Genomic DNA, 21190 nt, shown 5'->3' with positions numbered 1-21190 from the left:
GACGGATCCAAATGACTGTGGAGTGTGCTTTTGGCCATTTAAAGGGGCGCTGGCGATCTCTCTCTGTATGGGAAGCTGGACTTGGGGGGAAAGCAGCATCCCCGCGGTTATATCCTCGTGCTGTACCCTCCATAATATTTGTGAAGGGAAGGGTGAAAGATTCAGTCAGGCATGGACCTCCGAGGTTCAACACCTGAAGGTTGAATTTGCACAGCTAGAGAGCAGAGCTACTAGAGAGGCCCAGCACAGGGCTGCAAGGATTAGGGATGCCTTGAGGGAGGAATTTGAGGCTGAAAATCAACAGTAATGTTTGGTGCCTTGCATGGGAGTGAAGTGCAGTGGTTACAATGTTAGTAGGAATCTCTGTTTCCTAAGCTGATTTGCAGTGCCTGTTTCTTTCCTGGGCTAAGATATCTTTAACTTTCTGCAATAATAAAGACTGTTTTCAAAGCCAAAAATTCAATTATTCAAAAGAAAATTACTTTATTGAAAGACACACAACTTTTTTGGAATCTGAAAGGGCAAGGGGGTGGGGTGGGAAACGGTACAATCACAGATTTGCATATGTCCTGTCTGGAGTGCTGTGCAATGACTGCTGCACTTCAGGATGGGTGTACTGCATGGTGATGGAGGTTGAGTGCAGGGGGTAAAGGTCGTAGTTCTCAGGGCTGGTTGGTGAACGTACAGGTGTTGGAGGCAGCTGGTAGTGGTAAGAACCCGGATGCTGGGGAAGGGGGTGTAGGGCTAACATGAGGGCACAAGGGAAAGAGCTTTGGGACCAGGGCGCAGGGGGGGCGGGGCGGTGGCGGTAGTGCTCTGCCTGCATGGCTACGAGCGCCTGGAAAGAGTCCACTTGGCGCTCCAGGATACTTATCAACCGCTCCATGCATTGCTTCCTTTGCACTGCATTTTCCTTGCAGATCCTGCTTTCCCTCTCCCTCCACTCCTGTACTTTTTGATTCTCTGTGAGAGATTGGTGCATCGCTTCTTGCAGAATGTCGTCTTTGCTTTTTTGCAGCCTCTTCCAGAGGTTTGTAGTCTCTCAGCCGGTGATAACACAGACAGCCGAGATCTCAAGGTTGCATCTGTAAAGGCAAAAAGCAACACTTAACAGAGGCAGTATTGTTTATACCAGACAAAGTAATTCCCACGCAGTTAAGGAGAGTTTTCAATTTTCACAATACCATAATTTTCCCATCCCAAAGACAGCACACGTAACCCATGGGAGCCCTGAAATGGTGAGTAAGGGGGACTGATTGTTTCAGGGCTGTACTGTCCTCGGGGTTTCTGTGCATTGGGGAAAGCAAACAGCTGCAAGGGGCACCTACACTGAACACTATCCCAACATTTTCCACAGGAGTTGATCCTGGAAGATATCTCGCTGCTGCGGGTCACCTGGGAAGCACGGGAAGATCTTCTACTGCAATGCGGATTCCGCCCTGGCCCCTATGCAGCTTGCCTGTGTGCAGCAATGGTCCCCTCCCCACACCCCTCGTGGCACAATGGCACGGATGAGTTAGCCTGACTGGGACAAGGACCACAGTAGCTCTCCCAATAAACTTGCACAAGCGCATTGCCCACGCTCTGGCTGAGACTTTTGAAGAGATTACTGAGGCTGATTACTGTGACGTGATAGATCACATCAATGCGCTGTTCCACATCTAGGCATGCATGCATGCAGCCCTAACCCTCCTTCCTCTCCCAAAAAATTTCCATCCTGAAAATAAAGCCGCTCACCGGGAACCCGCTCCTCTGTTTGTCCTCCACCAAGTACCGGCTGCTGCGACTGGCTACCTTCCTCCTGGCTTGAGAAGAGCTCCTGGCTGCATGGCTCCAGTGACTCTGGGGTATCTCCCCCCACCTCAGTACCCTCACTCTCACTTTCCTCCTACTACTACTCCTCCTGCTCCCCTCGCTCTGAAGTGTCCATGGTGGTCCTTGGAGTGGAGGTGGGGTCACCCCCAAGTATCGCATCCAGCTTTTTGTAGAAATGGCAGGTCGTGGGGGCAGCACCAGAGGGGCGGTTTCCCTCGCGGGCTTTGCAGTAGGCACTCCGCAGCTCCTTCACTTTAACCCTTCACTGCAGTGCGTCCCGGTCATGGCCCCTTTCCATCATGGCCCTTGATATCTGCCCATAGGTATCGTAATTCCTGTGGCTGGAGCGCAGCTGGGACTGCACAGCTTCCACCCCATAAACACTGATGAGGTCCAGCAACTCGCCATTGCTCCATGCTGGGGCTCGTTTGCCGTGTGGAGACATGGTCACCTGGAAAGATTCACTGATTGCACTCCACACCTGGCTGAGCGAACAGGAAGGGGATTTTTAAAATTCCCGGGGCATTTAAAGGGCCGGTCTGACGGTTGGTCACCTGAGGCCAGGGCAGTAGAGGTTGAACTGATGAGCAGAGTGGCTCGAACAGGCATTCTGGGATACCTCCGAATACTTTTGGAGGCCAATAACAACGCTTTTGGTGGCCACACTGGCCGGGCAGTGCTGCTGATGCAGCGTTACAGTCTTTATTCCCCTTGTCGAGGTGGAGTACAACCAGCGCTGTAGCCAGGGAGATACAGCGCTGTATGTGCCTTGCAAGTGTGGATGGTGATTCAATTGCAGCGCTGTAAAGCCACCACCAGCGCTGCAACTCTCCAGTGTAGCCAAGCCCTTTGGGGAGAACAGTTGTGCTCATGAGACAGAGAAGCGACAAAGGAGGAAAGAAAAGGCACAACACTCTAGCCAACAACGATGTCTCCTCCAAGATCACACCTGTCACTTCTGTGGGAAAATCTGCAGGGCTCCTCAGCTACTTAAAAACTCACCAATGAACCCCCTTGGCAGACGACATCCTCGCATTGAGGGATAGCCGAAGACGATTAACTTCCTGTAATGAAAGCTGGTTGAGATTTAAAGCTCAAAGACTGTAGCTACCACTCTGTTCCAGTCATTCGATCCTTTGGCTTTATGAATTAAAGACAGATCGGGGCACTGCACAGAGAACCAAGGAGAACAAACCATCGTTCTACTGAGGAGCTCAAATCACTTTGCAAACTGTAGTGAATTTACAGTGAACACTGTAAAATAGAAGAGTATTATCGTAATTTTCCAGCCAGGGAAATAGTCACACAGAGCTATTAAGTGACATGTCCAAGCTCACACAAATTGGTGTGAGTGCTGGTATTATTGAACCCTGATTTCCTGACTCTTGCTCCTGTGCTTTAACTATTGGACCATACTTCCTCTCCCAAATAGTTATTTAATGGAGGTACATTGTATGGTCACAGTTTACCATATTGAGCCATATCCTGAGCTCCCTACTTAGTTTTCATACCATCCTTACTCCAGCAAAACTTCCATTTACTTTAAGCAAGCTTTTTGACTAGCGATTTCAGGAGTTGGCCTATTACAATAAAAAGAGAAGACCTGATCTGCATTTCCTCTTGACCGTCATATATGGTTGTAACTCCGTTAACCTCAATGGAATGACTGCTCAGTGACGCAAGATCTGAATCAGCCCTAGAGGGTTTGCACAACTTCTCTTAACAGACACACATATCTGATTAGCAAACAAAATGGGGTCAATCTAGACAATACTTTAGTCCTGCCATGAGTGCAGGGGACTGGATTAGATGACCTCTTGAGGTCCCTTCTAGTCCTATGATTCTATGACAAAAATGCATGCAATGACAGTTAAGGTAGTGGCATGACATAATCCATCCACGCAAAACCTTTGAAAGACTACACATAAGAAGTAAAGGGGAAAGACTCATGCATTCCCTTCTGCCTTTATATTGCCTGGGATGGTTTTGGTATTCACTGCCCAAGATATTCATTTCCATCTCCAGCAAATACCAAAAAGCTGTGCATACGCTGGCTTCATCAAACTTACACTCTAATGCAAAACCATACCAGTGACATCCTATTCTCTTATATCCAGCAATCGGATGCTCTTTAACATTTTTATCAATGGCCTGGAAGAAAAAAACAGAATTGTCACTGATTAAGTTTGCAGATGACCCAAGAACTGAGTGCATGGTAAATAATGAAAAGGAAAGGTCACTGTTGCAGAGCAATCTGACTCTCTTGGTAAACTGGGCACAAGAAAACAGTACAGCTAAATGTAAATCTAGACAGAATGCAGGCCATACTTAAAGGATGGGGGACTCCATCCTGGGAAGCAGTGACTCTGAAAAAGATTTGGCGGTCATGGTGGATAATTAGCTAAACACGAACTCCCAGTGTGATACTGTGACCAAAAGAGTTAATACAATCCTGGGGTGCATAAACAGGGGAATCTCTCTATATAGGGCACTGATGCAACCACCACTGGAATATCGTGTCCATTTCTGGTGTTCACAATTCAAGGATGTTGATAAGTTGGGGAGGGGTCAGAAAAGAACCACAAGAATGATTAAAGAATTAGAAAACTTGCCCAGTAATGATAGACTCAAAGAGCTCTGTCTATTTAGCTTAGCAAAGAGAAGGTTAAGGGGTAACTTGATTACAGTCTATATATGTGTAATCTTCATGGAAAACAAATATTTAACAATGGGCTCTTCACTCTAGCGGAGGAACATCTAACATGATCCAATAGCTGGAAGTGGAAGCTAGACCAATTCAGATCAGAAATAAGGCGTACATTTTTAACAGTGAGAGTAATTAACCACTGGAACAATTTACCAGGGGTTGCGGTGGATTCTCATTAATGACTGTTTGTTTTTAAATCAAGATGAATGTTTTTCTAAAAACTCTACTCTAGGGATTATTGTGGGGCAGGTCTCTGGCCTGTGTTATACAGGAGGTCAGACTAGATGATCATAGTGGTTCTTCCTGGCCTTGGAATCTATAAATGTGACCCACACATTTCCCAACATTTGGGAAGTCGTTTTGCCATAACATTGCTGAGGTCCTGCTGTTACTAGTTTGCAAGAAATGCAGCTTCCCTATTCCACATATCTGCTTCCTGTGAATACAAGCCACTTCTGCTGGCTTTGCTGACACACACAAGATTTTGTGGAGTTATTACAATCGAAGCGGGGAGAACTGGATTCTCTTCTGCCTCGTGCATTATTCACTGAATTTTTTCAGCCACATTCTGATGGGCAGAATCTCTGTTACTAGCGTCGATGGGGGAAACAACAACCTAGATGGATTTTCAGAATCCTTGCGACGTTAGACAAACCATCCTTTGGCTTGTACCCTGACTGAATTTGATCTGGCGGCTAGCAAGAGAGGATCAGTATAGGACCCCACAATGCTATTTTTACAGCTCCGTCCTGCCCCTATTTAAGTCAATAGGAATTCCTTAGTGGCGTGTTGTTTTTTTTCCTCATCAAATTAAAGCACAGACCTGTGAGCCAGGAGATCTTGGGTTTCTTCCCATGTCTGCCCCACATTTTCCCTGGGTGGATCCCTTCACTTCTGTGCTGTAGTTTTCCCATCTGTACTCAGGCGGTGCACATGCCTACCTGTCAGGGTCAGGGTGAAGATCAATGAGTTAATGCTTTGGGCACTGGAGAAATGCTAGGTACTGTTGTTTACTGGCTATACTCCTGTTGGTACAGGAGCAATGAGCTCGAGGTGGGGAAGGTGCCTCATCAAGGAAATCCTGCTCTTCTATCCTCCCTGCACAGTGAAGAACCTCAGACGCAAAACTCCCTCTTGGAGGAGCCCTGTGTGTGTTGCCATCCAGCAAAAAGGAAGCCATGTCACATTACAATATCAGCACTCTGCTCTCTTTGTTCCGCGCTACAGCAGACAAGCTTGGCTTTCAGCGCATGCAATCAGATGGATGCAATCAGAACTACTCATGGCTCTGTAGTTCTCAAACATTTTAGTATGGCAGCCCTCCCAACTGCATTTTGTCTTTGGTTGCAGCGCCATTCAGGTTTGGTCTGCGACAGAGGGGTGGCTGGGCCAAACCTGAGTAGGTTGCAACATCCAGAGCAGGGCACTAGGCCCAGTGCTGCTAGAGGCAGGCTTGCTCTCCAGCACCCATTCCTGCAGGCTTCCCATCTGCACCGGGCCAGGAGAAGTGTTTGTTTACCTAGGCGGGTGCCAGTGATAAATTAATCCAGCCCTGGATGTGGTGACTCATCTGGAACCTTCCCATGACCTACTGGTGGGCGACCCACGCTTTGAAAAACTCTGTCATAGTCCCTTATTGCTGAGTGCTTAAAGGGATTCCCTTTGAGCTGGGGAGGGATCTTTGGGTCATGGACACATGGCTGTGGATCTATGTTCTATCCCCTGCTGTCACTTGAAGTTCTGGGCAGCCGTGGCTTTATTACGATAGTGTTGTCAACCTTAAACAGGAATTAATTCAGGGAAGTCCTCTGGCTTGTGTTATGCAGGTGGTCAGATTAGATGATCATGGCAGTCCCTTCTAGCCATGTGATCTATGTGTGATGGAGCTGGAAGAGAGGGTCCCGCAGAGCTGGGTCACAACCTTTGTAGTTTAGTCTGATTGAAATGGGTATAGAGACTTTCTGTGGTGAACAGAAGCTTTTACACTTGCTCAGTAATGTATCCAAAGGGCTTCAGGACTGCAGCCTGGATACCAGAATCATGCCCTTTCCAGGGTGCTGAGTGGAACTTAGATAAATTAATGGAAGCAGAGTGTGTGCGGACTGTTTAGGAAAAGAATTTACTGTGGGAAATATTCCGTAGGGCTCTCCATAGTCAGAATTTACCAGTGGGTGCTCTTAGTTTAGAGCTGCTGTAATGAAAGCAAATTCCCTGAGAAGAAAATCCAAACATTACAATCAAATGTCGGTGCATCGAGGGTTAACACTAAGATATGCAAACCATTTCGTTCCAAAGAATGTTGGTTTTTAATCAGCCTATTAGACTCACTACAAAGGGACTCTTAAAGTTTTTCATGAAGCTTAGTGGTTGCCGTTAACTCCTGCTTTTGCTTATTCCAAGCTGTATCGGAGGAGTGGTTTTATTACCGTTTTTTTTTTCCATTTGGATTTAAAAGATTAGAATGGGGGGAGCTTGCCACCCAGCTCACATGCCTCTCCTCATGCTGGCATATAGATTATAATAACATCCTACCTGGGTTTGTATTGAACCTTTTTATGCTAATAATGAAAGGGCTGTAGGGGACAAGAGACTCAAGGTTCAATCTGTGAAATGAGGCCACCACCTACAATTATTTGCCCCCTTTCCAAAGAAGATATCTGGGGGAATGAACTACAAAATGGAAGCTCAAGCTACTTATTATGATGAATCTTCCTTCCTTATTACTTGTGGGGGCTGCTGGAAGGGAAAGAGGCTCCAAGACATGCTCTTTTGTCATACTTGAGTGTGGGTGTTTTGTGGGTCCAATTTGGAGGTGAAGTGTTTTGTTATGTGTTTATTTAGGCCCTTATTCAGGACAGCACTTAAGCACGTGCTGAACTTGCTTCAATGCGCTCAAGTTCGATTTGAAGTGTCTCAGATGTAAGCACTTAAAGTTTAGCGCACGCTTATGGGCTGTTCCCAGTGAGGATGGACTTCAGTGTTGCCCACTCTGACCATTTTATCATGAGTTTTGTAATATCTAGTGTGTTTCTTGAAGCCCCAGCTCCTGGAATCATGTGGATGTGTGAGAATCTCAGCTTTCAGCGAGAGTCAGCACCACCATAAGTATGTCTCCACTGCAGTCCAGCAATGTTTTGGGCACATGTAGATCAAAGCTAGCTGGGGCATGCCTACCTGAGCTGCAATCAATCAATCCTGATTGCAGTGGAGACATACCTTGTCATGGTGCTGCATGGGATGTGAAACTTGCAAGGAGGATTAAGTTACAGAAGACTAAGGCCACTTTACTCCTGATTGAGAAGCATCCACACTGAGGTGGGTTTAAAATGCTTTAACTCATGTGCATTGACTTCACACTGTTGATTTGCCTTAACTTAGTAACTCGTACCCAAGTGCTACTATATGCTTAGAGGAAAGGAGAAACTCCAATTTCAAAGCAGGTGCTCAGCAGTTTTTAGCATCCTAAATGTCAAGCAGAAATAGGTTTGTCGTGGTGTTATTTTGGAAAAAAAAAAAGTAAAGTAAAGGAAGATCTGACCCATGAATGAACTTTCTTTTTCCCCCAACAGCTAAAAAATAAATTCATAAAGAAGATCCCCAAAGACGCAGAAGCCTCCAATGTCCTGGTGGGAGAGGTAGACTTCCTGGAGAAGCCATTTGTGGCATTCGTGAGGCTCATACAGTCCACCATGCTGGGCGGGGTGACCGAAGTTCCCGTCCCCACTAGGTGCGCAGCTGTTTAAACAAACAAAATGTGCTTTTGCAAGAACTGAAGAAAGGTATTGGTGGTTCAGAACTGGGGCTTCAGCTGTAAACTCTTATGTAAACCTGATGCGGTATAGCACACCTTATCTTCAGCTTAGGTGGGACAATATTTTCTTCCCCTGTCTCTGGACGGCTACAAATTTGTAAGGGGTCTAATTAGAGCTGTATGAATAACACTTTTGGATTCACTGGCCGTTTTGAAAAATCAAGGTTAAAAAAAATTGTTGCGGGTCAACCCAAAATGAACCATGTTTAAAAAGATTTCGGCAAACCAGTCAGTAAGAAGTAAAATAAAATAGTTTGGGGTCAAACATAATGTTTCATTTGATCTGAAACAAAACATTTTATTTTGATTGCTAGTGTTTTTCAAACCATTTCAACCTTTGAAATAAAATTAGAAGAAATTTCAAAGCAAACAGTCATTGCAAATGGAGAGAAGAATTTTCAGTATTTTGGTGGGTTTTTTACGAATTTTGGAGGGATGGCAGTCCCCCAAACAAACAATTCAACAAAACTGACATGAATTTGCAAAATGTTTCAGTGTCGCCAAATCTGCATTTTTCAACAAAAGAAAAGTTTCGGACAAAAAACTTTGCCCACCTCTAGCAGTATAGCATGTTACCTTCCATGTTAGCTGGGACAACATTTTCTTCCCTTGTCTCAGGAGGCTATGGGTTCCTAAGGTCTAATGCACTGTTCAAATAGCTCATGTAACTTTCACTAATGATAGTGGGGCAGTCAGGTCCTACATGAACTGGAGAGAGACTAGAGCTTTTATTAACCTATATTTTCTTGCAGCGTTTGGGAGATAATTTGGGAGCCAGGACTCCTGGGTTCAATTTCCAGCTCGGCTACTAAATGGTATATGAATCCCCTTTCCTGCTCTGTGCCTTAGTTTCTCCATGGGTATAATGATACTGACCTTAAGTGTTTTGATATTTACAAATGAAATGGGTGCAGTGGATGAAAGGGGTCTGCGCAAAGCATATGCACCACTTAAATGCTGCTTACACTCTTTAACTAGTGGGCTGCAGATTTCTGGGTCTGCTTTGCTCAGGGGCATAGAATATTCTGCAGGTCTCTTGGTCCACCCCCACTCACCTCCATACGTCAGTGCCCAGAAAGATGGAGATGCACATCTCTGATGTCTAAGCTCTGATGTTGGCTCTTGCTCAGAGAAAGGTTTGTGTGGGACATAGCCTTGCGCTGGCCCATGGAACAGGATGAATTACACTTGCTACTAATATTCCAAACTGTGCTTCGGTTCAGATTGTCAAGGAAACTGGTTATGTAGCTTGCTTACTCACAAAATAACTTCTTCCAATTATCATCTAATTGTTGGTTCTGATGATCAACATGGATTTTCAGTTAGGCACCCTCAGTGGAGAGGTGGCTTGCCCTGCTCTATGCATGCCAGGTCTCTGCGCGGCTCCTGGAAACAGCAGCATGATCCCCCTCCACCTCCTACTTGTGGGGACAGGCAGGGGGCTCCATACATGGCCCCTGCAGCTCCCATTGGCTGGCAACTGTGACCAATGGGAGCTGCAGGGGTGGCACCTGTGGATGGGGAAGACACAGAGCTTCCTGGCTCCGTCTCTGCCTAGGAGACAGAGGGGCGATATGCCGCTGCTTCCGGGAGCTGCTTGAGGTAAACACCCCACAGAGCCTGCACCCTGACCTGCTCCTGCACCCCTGCCCCAGCCCTGATCTGCCTCCCACCCTCCGAACCCCTCAGTCACAGCCTGGAGCACCCTTCTGCACCCTAAACCCCTCATCCCCAGCCCCATCCAGAACTCACACCCCCAGGTGAAGCCCTCACTCCCTCTCACACCGCAACCCCCAATTTTTTGAGCACTCATGGCCTGCCATACAATTTCCATACCCAGATGTGGCCCTCGAGCCAAAAAGTTTGCCCACCCCTGTTATAGGGCATTTAAATGCCTCTTTGGAAAAGTAAGGCTTGGCACTTGGGTTCTGGAGGAACCCACATAAAATCACCTGTTCATATTAGTATATTTGATATAATATTTAGTATTTTTGTAGATATTATTCTAAATATTTAAATACTTTAATCAGTTTCTTTTTTAATTTTAACCCGGGGCCTGTTTGGTGGAGCTAGAGAGGAAGCATTGTCCACTGGTTAGGCACTAGCTTAGGACTTGAGTGACCTGGATTCAGTTCCCTGCTCTATCCACTATTTCCTGTGTGACCTTGGGCACATCACTTGGTTTACCCATCTGTAAAGTGGGAATAACAACACCTCCCTCCCTCTCAGTGGTGTTGTGAGGACAAATCAATTAAAGATTGTGAGGCTCAGAGATTAGAGTAATGGGGGACCAGATAAGGACCTAAGATAATAACTGTTGCATAAGATCTGGTCTCCTTATGGTATTTTCACCATTCAGGAACTGAAGAGCAGATCACATTTTGGGGGTCCAGAAGCGCCTCCTTGAGACTTTTAAAAAATATTTCCAAAAGCCATGAATGAAACAAAGGCAAATATTTAGCCTCATGGGCATCCCTGCCATGAACTCCTAGACATCAATAGGATCTGACTTGCGTTGCCAGGACTTGCCGGGGCTGCGTACAGAAGTAATAGTGGAATGCTTTGGGGCGAGATTCTCAAAAACTCTCCATGGTGGCCTTACTCTGCTCCCATTGAAGTCAATGGGAGTTTTAATGTTGTTGTCAGTGGGAGCAAAGTTGGGCCAGCTCTGAAAGCGTTTGAAAAGCTCATCTTTTGCATAGTGATCAGAAATGCTGAGTTGTTCCCGTTCGGATAGCGTGCGTATTCGTCTCCAAACTGCCTCGTGTCCATAGGTGCTGGAACTGGGGGAGCTGAAGGTGCTGCAGCACCCCCGGCTTGAAGTAGTTTCCATCTTATCCAGGGTTTATAGTTTTTCAACGGATCTCAATACCCCCACTATACAAATTGTTCCAGCACCCCTGCTTCAGTCTGCAGAACGGTGTTGGGATTCTTATGAGAACAGGATTTCTGGTACTTATGGGTATTCAAGGTTTGCTACATTTCAGATCACACATCCCAGTGACCAGCCCTATTTGGAGGGGAGGGGACCCTTGTGTAGCTGTAACCACAACCCTGGTTACATTATCTGTGGCATCGAACCTGGGCCCTCTGGGTCTACAAGCCTCTATTGCTTGTAATAAAGGGCCAGATCTGTTAACTCAAAATCACTAGCAGGCTCATTATGTATTCTGTGCTTTCTAGCCATTAGAAGGGGACAAAGAGTCATGCGTTAGTGTGGGTTGACACACAAACTAACACTCCCATTGATCTCGATGAAGAGAAGAGTGAAGGGGGATTTGATAGCAGCCTTCAGCTACCAAAGAAGATAGAGCTCGGCTGTTCTTAGTGGTGGCAGATGACAGAACAAGGAGGAATGGTCTCAAGTTGCAGTGAGGAAGGTCTAGATTGGATATTAGGAAACACTATTTCACTAGGAGGGTGGTGAAGGAGTGGAATGGGTTACCTAGGGAGGTGTGGAATCTCCTTCATTAGAGGTTTTTAAGATCAGGCTTGACAAAGCCCTGGCTGGGATGATTTAGTTGGCGATTGGTCCTGCTTTGAGCAGGGGGTTGGACTAGATACCTTCTGAGGTCCCTTCCAACCCTGATATTCTATGATTCTATATGAGACTCCCCTGGGGTTGCAATGGGAGCTGGATTAGGCTGTATCTGAGAGAACCAACTGGTGAAAATCAAAGGGCCTAATCCTGTATTTCTTGAGCGGCTAAACTTAGTGTTTAGACAAGTGCTTACATAGGAGCTCAGGACTGGAAAAGACATCTTGGGCCATTGAGACCAGTCCTCTGCTATTGCAGATAACCTTGTCATATAACCCTGCTCGTAACTTTATTAAGCTCCATCTTGAAACTAGTTAGTTTGATGGTTCAGACCAGATCCTGCATACTGACAAGAGTTGTAATTTAAACCACAGACTGCAAAGATGGCCATTAGGTCATGAGTTCTGTTCTTTTACCAGGTTCCTTTTTATTCTCCTGGGTCCTTCAGGAAAGGCAAAATCCTACAATGAAATCGGCAGAGCTATCGCCACCCTCATGGTAGATGACGTAAGTAAATCTTATGATATGGCAGAGCCATGCTCCTGTTGCATTCCCTTCATGTGCACTAAATCCAGGCAGTCCGTACATTTATGGGATTTCCCAAAGATGAAATGAGACATCCCATCAGAGCTCCATAAAACCAGTTTGGCAGGTACTGTAAAAATCTGTGCAGTTCCATGGATGTCAGTGGAGATACATCAGCTGAGGGATCTGCCCATAGGAATAAAGTTAAAATATTGTAACGTGTGTGTGTGCGTGTATGCGTGCCCATACACCACTGTCCTCCCCTGGATAGAATCCGTTCAGCTGTGTGTCATAGGTTCCATATTGCCAACACTTAGCGAAGATTCTTCTTTCGTTCAGATGACAGGGAACTGGGCTTTTGGAGCAGGAGGGTCTGAGTCAAGTCCCAGCGAATGTGCGACATTCCAGCATGCAACAGAGTGACACCCATGAAGTCCTAGCTAGCCATGGATTCATTCAAATATTGTTAACAAGCACAAATGTTCACGCTAGCAATGGGTGAGCCACAATCCATGGTCCAAAATCTCTGTGATCTAGAAAGCACGTTAGATGAAGCCTGACCCTTCTTCTAGCAGAATTAGTTCTTCCATCTCTCCTACTGCCTAGCTAACAGTTTGCCTAAACCTTTTGTCTTCTCGGTGTATTTCCAGCTTTTTAGTGATGTGGCCTACAAGGCCAGAGACCGAGATGACCTGATTGCAGGAATAGATGAGTTTCTGGATGAAGTCATTGTCCTCCCACCAGGGGAGTGGGATCCAAACATTAGAATAGAGCCACCCAAAAAAGTCCCTTCTGCTGAGAAAAGGTAGGTGGTGTTAACTGCAGTGCAGTTCATAGTGCACTGGACTAGGACTTAGGAGACCTGGGTTCTATTCCTGGCTCTGCTACTGGATAAACTTAGGCAACTCCCTGTGCCTCAATTTTCTCATCTATAAAATGGGGATAATGTTACTGACCCTCCCCCCGCTTTGTAAAGCACTTTGAAATCTATGGATTAAAAAGCACTATATAAGAGCTAAGTATTATTATTAGCATCATAATGAGCTTGATTTTGTTCATAGTTAGTGTTGTAAATCAGGTCAATAGAATTGCACTGGTGTAAAACCAGCACAACCAGCATCAGACTCGATTAGCTGGAGCTGCGCTGAATTTTGGGTAACAAATCCAATGAAATGAGGCAATTTATTAGCAGAATTTGTATTAGCCTGGCCATTACTATCCTAGTGTTTCAGCCTCCTGGTTAGGACCTCAGCATTATCCCTTTATAGACAAATGTAAACGTAGCTAATATGAGGAATCTTTAAGAAATCTGCCTTGTATAATATTTTCTGTGTCTCAATGCAAAGTTACTTAAATGCCATCTTGTTTTTGAAGTCTAGATACAAGCATTGCACTCAGATGCTAAGTAGTCTGTGAGCATGTAACCCTCTAAAATGGGGAGTATGGATTATGCAGGGGTCCATCCGTCTCTTGTGCCAGGGCCAGAACACTCCAGAACAACATTTCAGCACTTTTGCTGCATGGAGGACCTCATTTTGCGAGGATAAATACACTAAAGACTGTGAGGTGCTCCCTTATTGTGGCATAAGATAGAAAGATTCCATAGCACTTTTCATGGTTGCCAAACTCAAGCATTTTTATTCACCTTCTGGGTTTTGAGCCTTTTAGGGTGACATCTGCACAGCAAACAGCAGCCCATGGCAGCATGCCTCAGAGCCCGCGTCTGCAGATCCAGGCTCACACTAGATTGCTAAAAATAGCCACGCAGACATTTGGGCTCGGGTTAGAGATCAGGCTTCAAAGCCTGCAGAGGGGGCATAGCTCTTTTTAGCACCTTAGCAGGAGCCCCATGAGGTTGTAGAACCAGGCTCTGAGACTCGCCCTTAGACACACCCTTAGAGGTCACACTTTCAAGTTTTTCTCTGCAGCTGGTTTCTCTGGAAACTTACTTTTTAAAGTAAAAGCTAGCTCATCCCCTGCCTCCAGCAGCTGGCACTTTAAGGAAAAAAACACCAAAGTTCACAACTTACAGGACAATCACAGGCAGGGGAGAGTTGCTTTTTGGGGGCAAGAGAAATGCTAGATCCAAATAACATCTTACCGAAATATATCCCACTTCTGGCTACAGTATGCTCCGTTTTTCATGATGCATTAATCCAATAGCTAAAGGTCAATTTATCTCGCAGTGTGTGCACATGAGCTAAACTGGAGAATGTGCAACTTTTTCTCTTCCTATTGGTAGGAAAAACTCCAGGAACAGGGAAGATGGTTGGAGAGTGGAACTAATTTCCCAGCTACACCTCCTGGGTGACCCCCCTGGTGGCTAGGTTTTGCAAAAGAGTAGTGTGTCGGGTGCTAGTGAAGAGAACGCTGCAGGCTGGGTTAGATCTCTGTCCCTCATGGAAAGCTTTGTTTTCTCAAGGAAATCCAAATGTGGGCTTTGTGATTCTGCAGTTTGCACCATTCCTCACCTCTTGTGCTGGCAGTTGATGCAGTATGGCTGGCAGTGTTACAAGGGCTGCTTGTGGGTCAGTGAAAGCAATTTCTATGCATATCATCTATAATCCTCTAAGTTGACTGTGAGGCTTGTGGAAGTTCCATGTAAATCGATAAATAACAATAGGATAATGATCTATACCATTAAAAGAAGTAGCAGGCACGTGACAGCTGGTATAAAACTCAAGGCTCCTACACAGCCCTTGGCTTTTGTGTAGACTAGACCAGGTTGTGCAAGAATCTGTCTGCCTCATCTGCAATCACAGAGTCAGGTCATTCTGTACTTCACTCTGCAATAAACAGGCAAAGCCATCAAGTCTGGCCTAGTGGGCAGAGCACTGGACTGGGGCTTAGAAGGCCTGGGATCTATTCCTGGCTCTACCACTGGTGTGTTGGGTGACCTTGGCTAAATTGCTGTGCCTCTGTTTCCCCATCTGTAAAATGGAGATGATCCTGTGAAGTGCTATGAGATTAAACATGCTCTAGGAGAGCTAGGTGTTTTTACTTACTATTGGAAGCCCTAGATTATCCTAAAGGCAAATCCAACCAAAAATCAAAATGCTGCCATAGACACAACTGTGCTAAAGGGAGGCCCTGTGTGCACAGCCGGGCTCGTGGAAATCAAGACTCCTGGAAGTCCTGATTCTCTGGGTGACCTTGGAGAAGTTGCTTCACCTCCATGTGCCTCAATTATCCCCATCTACAAAGGGGAATTAAGAATGACCAACCCCTCAGGGGTGCAGGGAGGCTAAACTCCTGCTGATTGCAAAGTGCTTTGCCCCCTTCCTGGGGTGAGGGGAGATGCTGCTGAAGCGCTGTTGTTCCAGTCATGCCCTCCAACGTCTCTCTCAGGAAATCAGTGTTCTCGCTGAATGAAGCAGGGCAGATGAACGGCACCGCAGGAGGAGCGGCAGGAGGGAGCGGCGGAGGTGGAGGGGGCGGCAGTGGCAGTGACAGCGGAGAAATGCCAGCTGTGCATGAAGTTGGGGAAGAGCTTGTCTGGACAGGCAGGTAAGCGAAACCTCAGCTCCTCTACTTTGGGGCAATATGCTGTCAGCCCTCTCCTACAACCTCCTCCGCCTTCCAGCCTGGCATCTTCCCTTCCCCTTCAAGGATAAATGAAATTCCCCACCCCAGATACAAGCACCTCTGCTCCCCTCTCAGCACACTCCCCAGTGCCCTCAATGTTGATAATGGTCCTAGTCCTCCCCTCCCAAACGGCCCCAAAAATGTCCATGAGACCTCAGACATGCTTTGGTTTACACAGATCCTTACACAGGTGGAGGCTAGCACTGAAGGGTGCTGGTGCAAAAGTGCCTTTGAGTGTGCAAAATGAGGAGTTGCCCACTCAAGGTCTCGTGTGTGCACAATTGCTTATGCTTGCAGCTGAATGCCAAGAAGCAAAATTTGCTTGACCTAGTCTCCTGGCTAAACGCTGCCAAGAAAAGTAGGAGCAGGCATCAGGCTAGATTCCGCCTTGGGGTCGGCATGTGCCACAGAAGTATCCGTGCCTTAGAATGCAATCCCTGATGTGTACGGATTATCTGGGGTTCACTGGTGGCTTGTGCCCTCTTCATCTGTTTGTTGCGTTCACCTATTCTCTCATACTTAAGGTATGTCTAAACTGCAATCACAGGGTGTGTTTGCAGCTTTTGTAACCGTACCTGAGCGAGCTTTAATCGAGCTAGCACAGCAACTGGACCAAGAGAGCGGCAGCAACACCTGCTCCAGTACTCAGTACTCCACGCCCACCTGGAACTGTGGGTATTTACTCGTGAGGCTAGCCCACCAAAGCTTGATTAAAGCCAGCCTCGGGTAGGTCTACATAAACTGCAGTCACCCCTTGCTATCGCAGAGTAAAACACACCCTCGTGAACAGCATCTTTGTTATGCATTTATACATAGGGTAACCAGAGAGCAGTGTGAAAAATCAGGACAGGGGGTGGGGGGTAATAGGAGCCTAAATAAGAAAAAGATCCCAAAATCAGGACTGTCCCTATAAAATTGGGACATCTGGTCATCCTATTTATACAATACCTAGTGCAGCGGGGTCCTGAGCCATGACTGGGGCTCCCATGCACTACAACATCACAAACAATAATCCTAAATTGCCTAGTTCCACTCAGAGCTAATGGGATTGCCGCACCTGGGACCCTTCTGCGTGTCTTCCCCAGGTTTTGCGGCGGCCTGTATTTGGATATCAAGAGGAAGCTGCCCTGGTTCCCCAGTGATTTCTATGAAGGCTTTCATATCCAGTCTATCTCCGCCATCCTCTTCATTTACCTGGGCTGCATCACAAATGCCATAACATTTGGGGGGCTGCTTGGTGATGCTACAGACAACTACCAGGTAAACCAAAGAGCTGCCCAGGGAGTTCTCCTCCTCCGAAGGATTATTAGAGCTGGAAGTTTGGATGCAGATGCCCCAATGTTTGGAGGGTGGCTTTTGTTGCCACGTACCTTAGCTGTGCTGCATGGTGAGACGCTGAAGCTCCTGCCTCTTGCTAACACGTGGCAGATAGCAGGATTCACAGCAGATGGCTATAACCCCTGTGCAGCAGGCCAGGTTCCTTTGGAACTGCAGCCAGTTCTCCTCCCTAATGTGGTAGGTAAATACCCCTGCCCTGTTGCTGGGAGAGATTTCCACCCCACTGCGGTCCGTAGCGTGAAAAGCCATTCCTAGCTGAGACTTGGACATAACCGTCACTCAGCCTGAGGGGGAGACTTAAGGGATTGCAGACTCCAAACCGTCATGTCCGAGCCCCACAGATACCTCACAGTGCGACGAGTCTGTAATGAAATCACTGCTTTTGCCAGTGTTTTCCCTGCCTGTGTGTCGCACGGCATCTGTGCTAAGTGGGATAATTCACCAATGCCCATTCAGCTTAGTATCAGCCCCAAAGCACGGACCTGTGTCTTGAGGAACGAAGCAGGGGTTCTTGCGCTGGCTGATTCCAGTGAGACACAGGCCAAGGAGAACTGGCGTGAGTGTGTTCTCCAGCCACACACTGTGATTAGACCTCCCCTCGGCACGACTCCTCTGGTGCAACCCAGGGCACATGTCTGAATGTCTCCTCACATTGTTTCTCTTCCCAAAGGGGGTCATGGAGAGCTTCCTCGGCACGGCGATGGCAGGCTCCCTGTTCTGCTTCTTTGCCGGGCAGCCACTCATTATCCTGAGCAGCACAGGGCCCATCCTCATCTTCGAAAAGCTACTCTTCGACTTCAGCAAGTAAGTGGAGCTCGCTCAGAATTGCTGCCCTCACAGCGGTAACACCAAAGGGGAAGCACAAGAGCAGGGCAGGTTCAGAGTCACTGTTGAGGCCTACATAGCGTCCCTCTGGCCATAACATTATAGCTGTGGGCAGCACTCCAGGTGGGTCTACCATAGAGAAGAGGCCTAGAGAGCCTTCTCCATAGCTCTGTGGGTCTCCCAGTGAGAACAGGAGCTTGAAGCAGGCACCCAGGAGACAGACGGAGCTCCCGCGTCTTCTCCCTGGCTTCTCTGCATCTCTCTCTACTCCTCAGCGGCTGCTGGGGGAGCTCCCGTAGTGGGTTTTCTTACTGAGCAGGGCACCAGCAATCGATCCAGGAGACTTAACAGGGCGCCCATGTCACTGGTGCTCTCCGGCCCAGTCACTGGCAGTCTCAGCCTGGTGGCCGAATACTGGATGGGCCATGGAGACTGAGTCACCTCTGAGCCCTGGCAGCCACTGCGCTGGTTAGGGGCGTGTTGGCAGGGCAGAGTGAGGAAGCTCGTGGCAGACCTGTCCTGTGGATGACTCCCTTGATCTTCTCTTGGAGCAGAAACCCTGTCTGGGGTTCTCTGCTTGGTGTCCCCTACTGGGGTTCTTCTGTTGCTCCTTTGATTCCATCCCTGTCCCTGTGTCTCTTATTTGTACCTCACAGAGTTAGAGAGGAAGGATGAGCCAATGATTAGGGCACTAGATTGGGACTTTGGAGGCCTAGGTTCAATTCCCTGCTCTGCCAGAGACTTCTTATGTGACCTTGGGCAAGTCATGTAGTCTCTGTGCTTCAGTTCCCCCTATGAGTTGCAGATACCAGCACTGCCCCATTTTACAGGGGTGCTGCAAGGATAGATAAGGATGGAAATGGAGGCCATATAAGTACACAGACTCTGGTTTCTTTTCCCAAGAAGGTGGCCGTTATCACTGGTGTGAAAGGACCCCTGTGGGGAGCAGGCGCTTCCTTTCACTGGAGATCAGATATGGTGACACTTTTCATGAGCCCTCAGTTCCTGTATCTCTCTTTCATGAGCAGAGCTGTCGTTCTGACCTCCTGTTGTGCACAATTCCAGAGGCAACAGCATAGATTACATGGAGTTCCGTCTGTGGATCGGCTTACACTCTGCCCTACAGTGCCTTGTCCTGGTGGCTACAGATGCCAGCTTCATTATAAAGTACATCACACGCTTCACTGAGGAGGGGTTCTCCACCCTCATCAGCTTTATATTCATCTATGATGCTATCAAGAAGATGATCGGCGCCTTTAAGTATTACCCTATCAATGCAGACTTCAAAGCAGACTATGTGACCATGTACAAATGCGAGTGCATTGCTCCTGACCCAGGTGAGTACAAGTCCTATTCCCTGTTGAGAATTTCACTGTGAAATTGCCAGTTTGCTTGAACCATGCAGCTGTCATGCTGAGGTCCAGTTCTTGAGAGAGAGTGCTACACAGCTTCCTGATTGGTCCTTGCAGATTGCGACCTGGTGGAGGGGCAGGTAGCCTTTGCTGCATGAGCTTCATTTGGTGATTTACTCCAGCAGCTTGTTTTAAATGGAAGCAGTGCTGCCTAGTTGTTAGAACACTGGACTGGAACTTAAGAGACCTAGATTCTCTTCCCAGCTCTGTCACTGGCCTGCTGGGTGAACTTGGGCAAGTCTCTGTGCCTTGGTTTCCCATCTGTAAAAATGGGGGAAATGATACTGACCTGCTTTGTAAAATGCTTTTAAGATCTCCTGACAATAAGATTATTAAATCTTGAGCAGCTGAACTTTCAAAAGACATTCCTAGATACGAGTTTCACCTCTCCCCCCACAATAGAGCAGTTATGGTGGCAGTGCCCATTTGCCTATGGGCCCAGTATCTCTGAATGGATTACAATGTCATCCCACAAAGTATGGTCTATGTCCTATGGGAATTTGGAGAGTGACCTCCCCACCAGCAGTTCTCTAACCTGGTTCCCTAGAGTAGTGCTCCCAAAAGGGAGCAAAAAAAATTTTTTTTAAAAATCATCTCTTCCTTGGCAGACCAGCCCATCCCCAGTCACTGAGGTCTTGTAGCAAAATACCTCCTCTAGATGGCCAGACCTAAAACCATAGGAATTAGGGATGGAGAAGACTTGTTAGATCCAACTTCCAGTCAATGCTGAATTGTTCTCAAGAGTATATTCTTGGATGGCTTTATCATCTCCAGTTTTAAGTATATTCAGTGACAGGGCTTCCAGTGGGACATTCACTAGGTTTCCACAACCCTTTTGACTGATTCGCCCCTTGGTCCTTTTCTGGAAATGTGACTGTGTCGGAGTTGGGGGTGGGTTTTTTTGTTCTGATTTTTAACAGCTTCGTCCAGTATTATGCTAATTTCTACCACCGCAAAGATACAAAGAGATAGGGCAATTAAAGCAAAACAACATTGAGTGAGAGGAAACCAACCTTTTTCCAGAGCCAAGATGTACCCATTCTCTGCCAGTGGCTGTATTGAAGAAGGCTGTAATTCAGGCTCATTTAGATCACACCAAAACCAACCCAACCAGTTTTTATTTTCATTTCATCCTCAATATTCATATTTGCTCTGGGAAGTTAATTTCCAAATTATCCAGAATTCAGATTACAATACTCAGAAGTGCAAAGTACTACTAGCACTCAGAACAGAGTCATTTACTGTAATGTTATCAGGAAATGTTTTCCCTCAAAATTCCTGATTTATTTAAGGGAAGAAAAACACTCTTGGAGATTTTAAAATAACTATGGAAGAAGGTAGAAAGGTACGACAACACACACTCTGGAAATAGAAATGTAGAAATAAGCACTGGCATGCCAAATACCCTCCATAGACATCTATCTGATTGCACTTCCTTACATGTTTACCTGCTTACCTGATGTGCTGCAAGTAACATCCGTCACTTTTTTTTATTTCTTTTCTTGATTCATGGTTATCAACAATTGGCATTTGTGCTACTCAACAACCACAACACTGTGTACAGTGTCACCTCCAGCTCAGATACCATGCTGATGAGCACAGTTACGGATACCTAGACTGACCATATTGCATCA

General features: G+C 46.7%; 1 protein-coding gene across 1 annotated transcript in view; it reads left to right on the top strand.

The window, feature by feature from the left end:
• SLC4A5 (solute carrier family 4 member 5) overlaps window positions 1–21190 on the top strand; it is a 166107-nt gene that overhangs the window by 108429 nt on the left and 36488 nt on the right. Inside the window, exons 10-16 of the mRNA XM_030551928.1 lie at window positions 8092–8249; window positions 12291–12378; window positions 13047–13201; window positions 15745–15903; window positions 17067–17241; window positions 17990–18123; window positions 19210–19481. Of these exons, the coding sequence (XP_030407788.1) occupies window positions 8092–8249; window positions 12291–12378; window positions 13047–13201; window positions 15745–15903; window positions 17067–17241; window positions 17990–18123; window positions 19210–19481 (1141 nt within the window). The remainder of the gene's footprint in view (window positions 1–8091; window positions 8250–12290; window positions 12379–13046; window positions 13202–15744; window positions 15904–17066; window positions 17242–17989; window positions 18124–19209; window positions 19482–21190) is intronic.

Source organism: Gopherus evgoodei, chromosome 2, assembly GCF_007399415.2.
Source record: "Gopherus evgoodei ecotype Sinaloan lineage chromosome 2, rGopEvg1_v1.p, whole genome shotgun sequence".
Taxonomy (NCBI): domain Eukaryota; kingdom Metazoa; phylum Chordata; order Testudines; family Testudinidae; genus Gopherus; species Gopherus evgoodei.
Note: the sequence above shows the minus strand (reverse complement) of the source record. Positions and strands in the feature narration are given on the sequence as shown.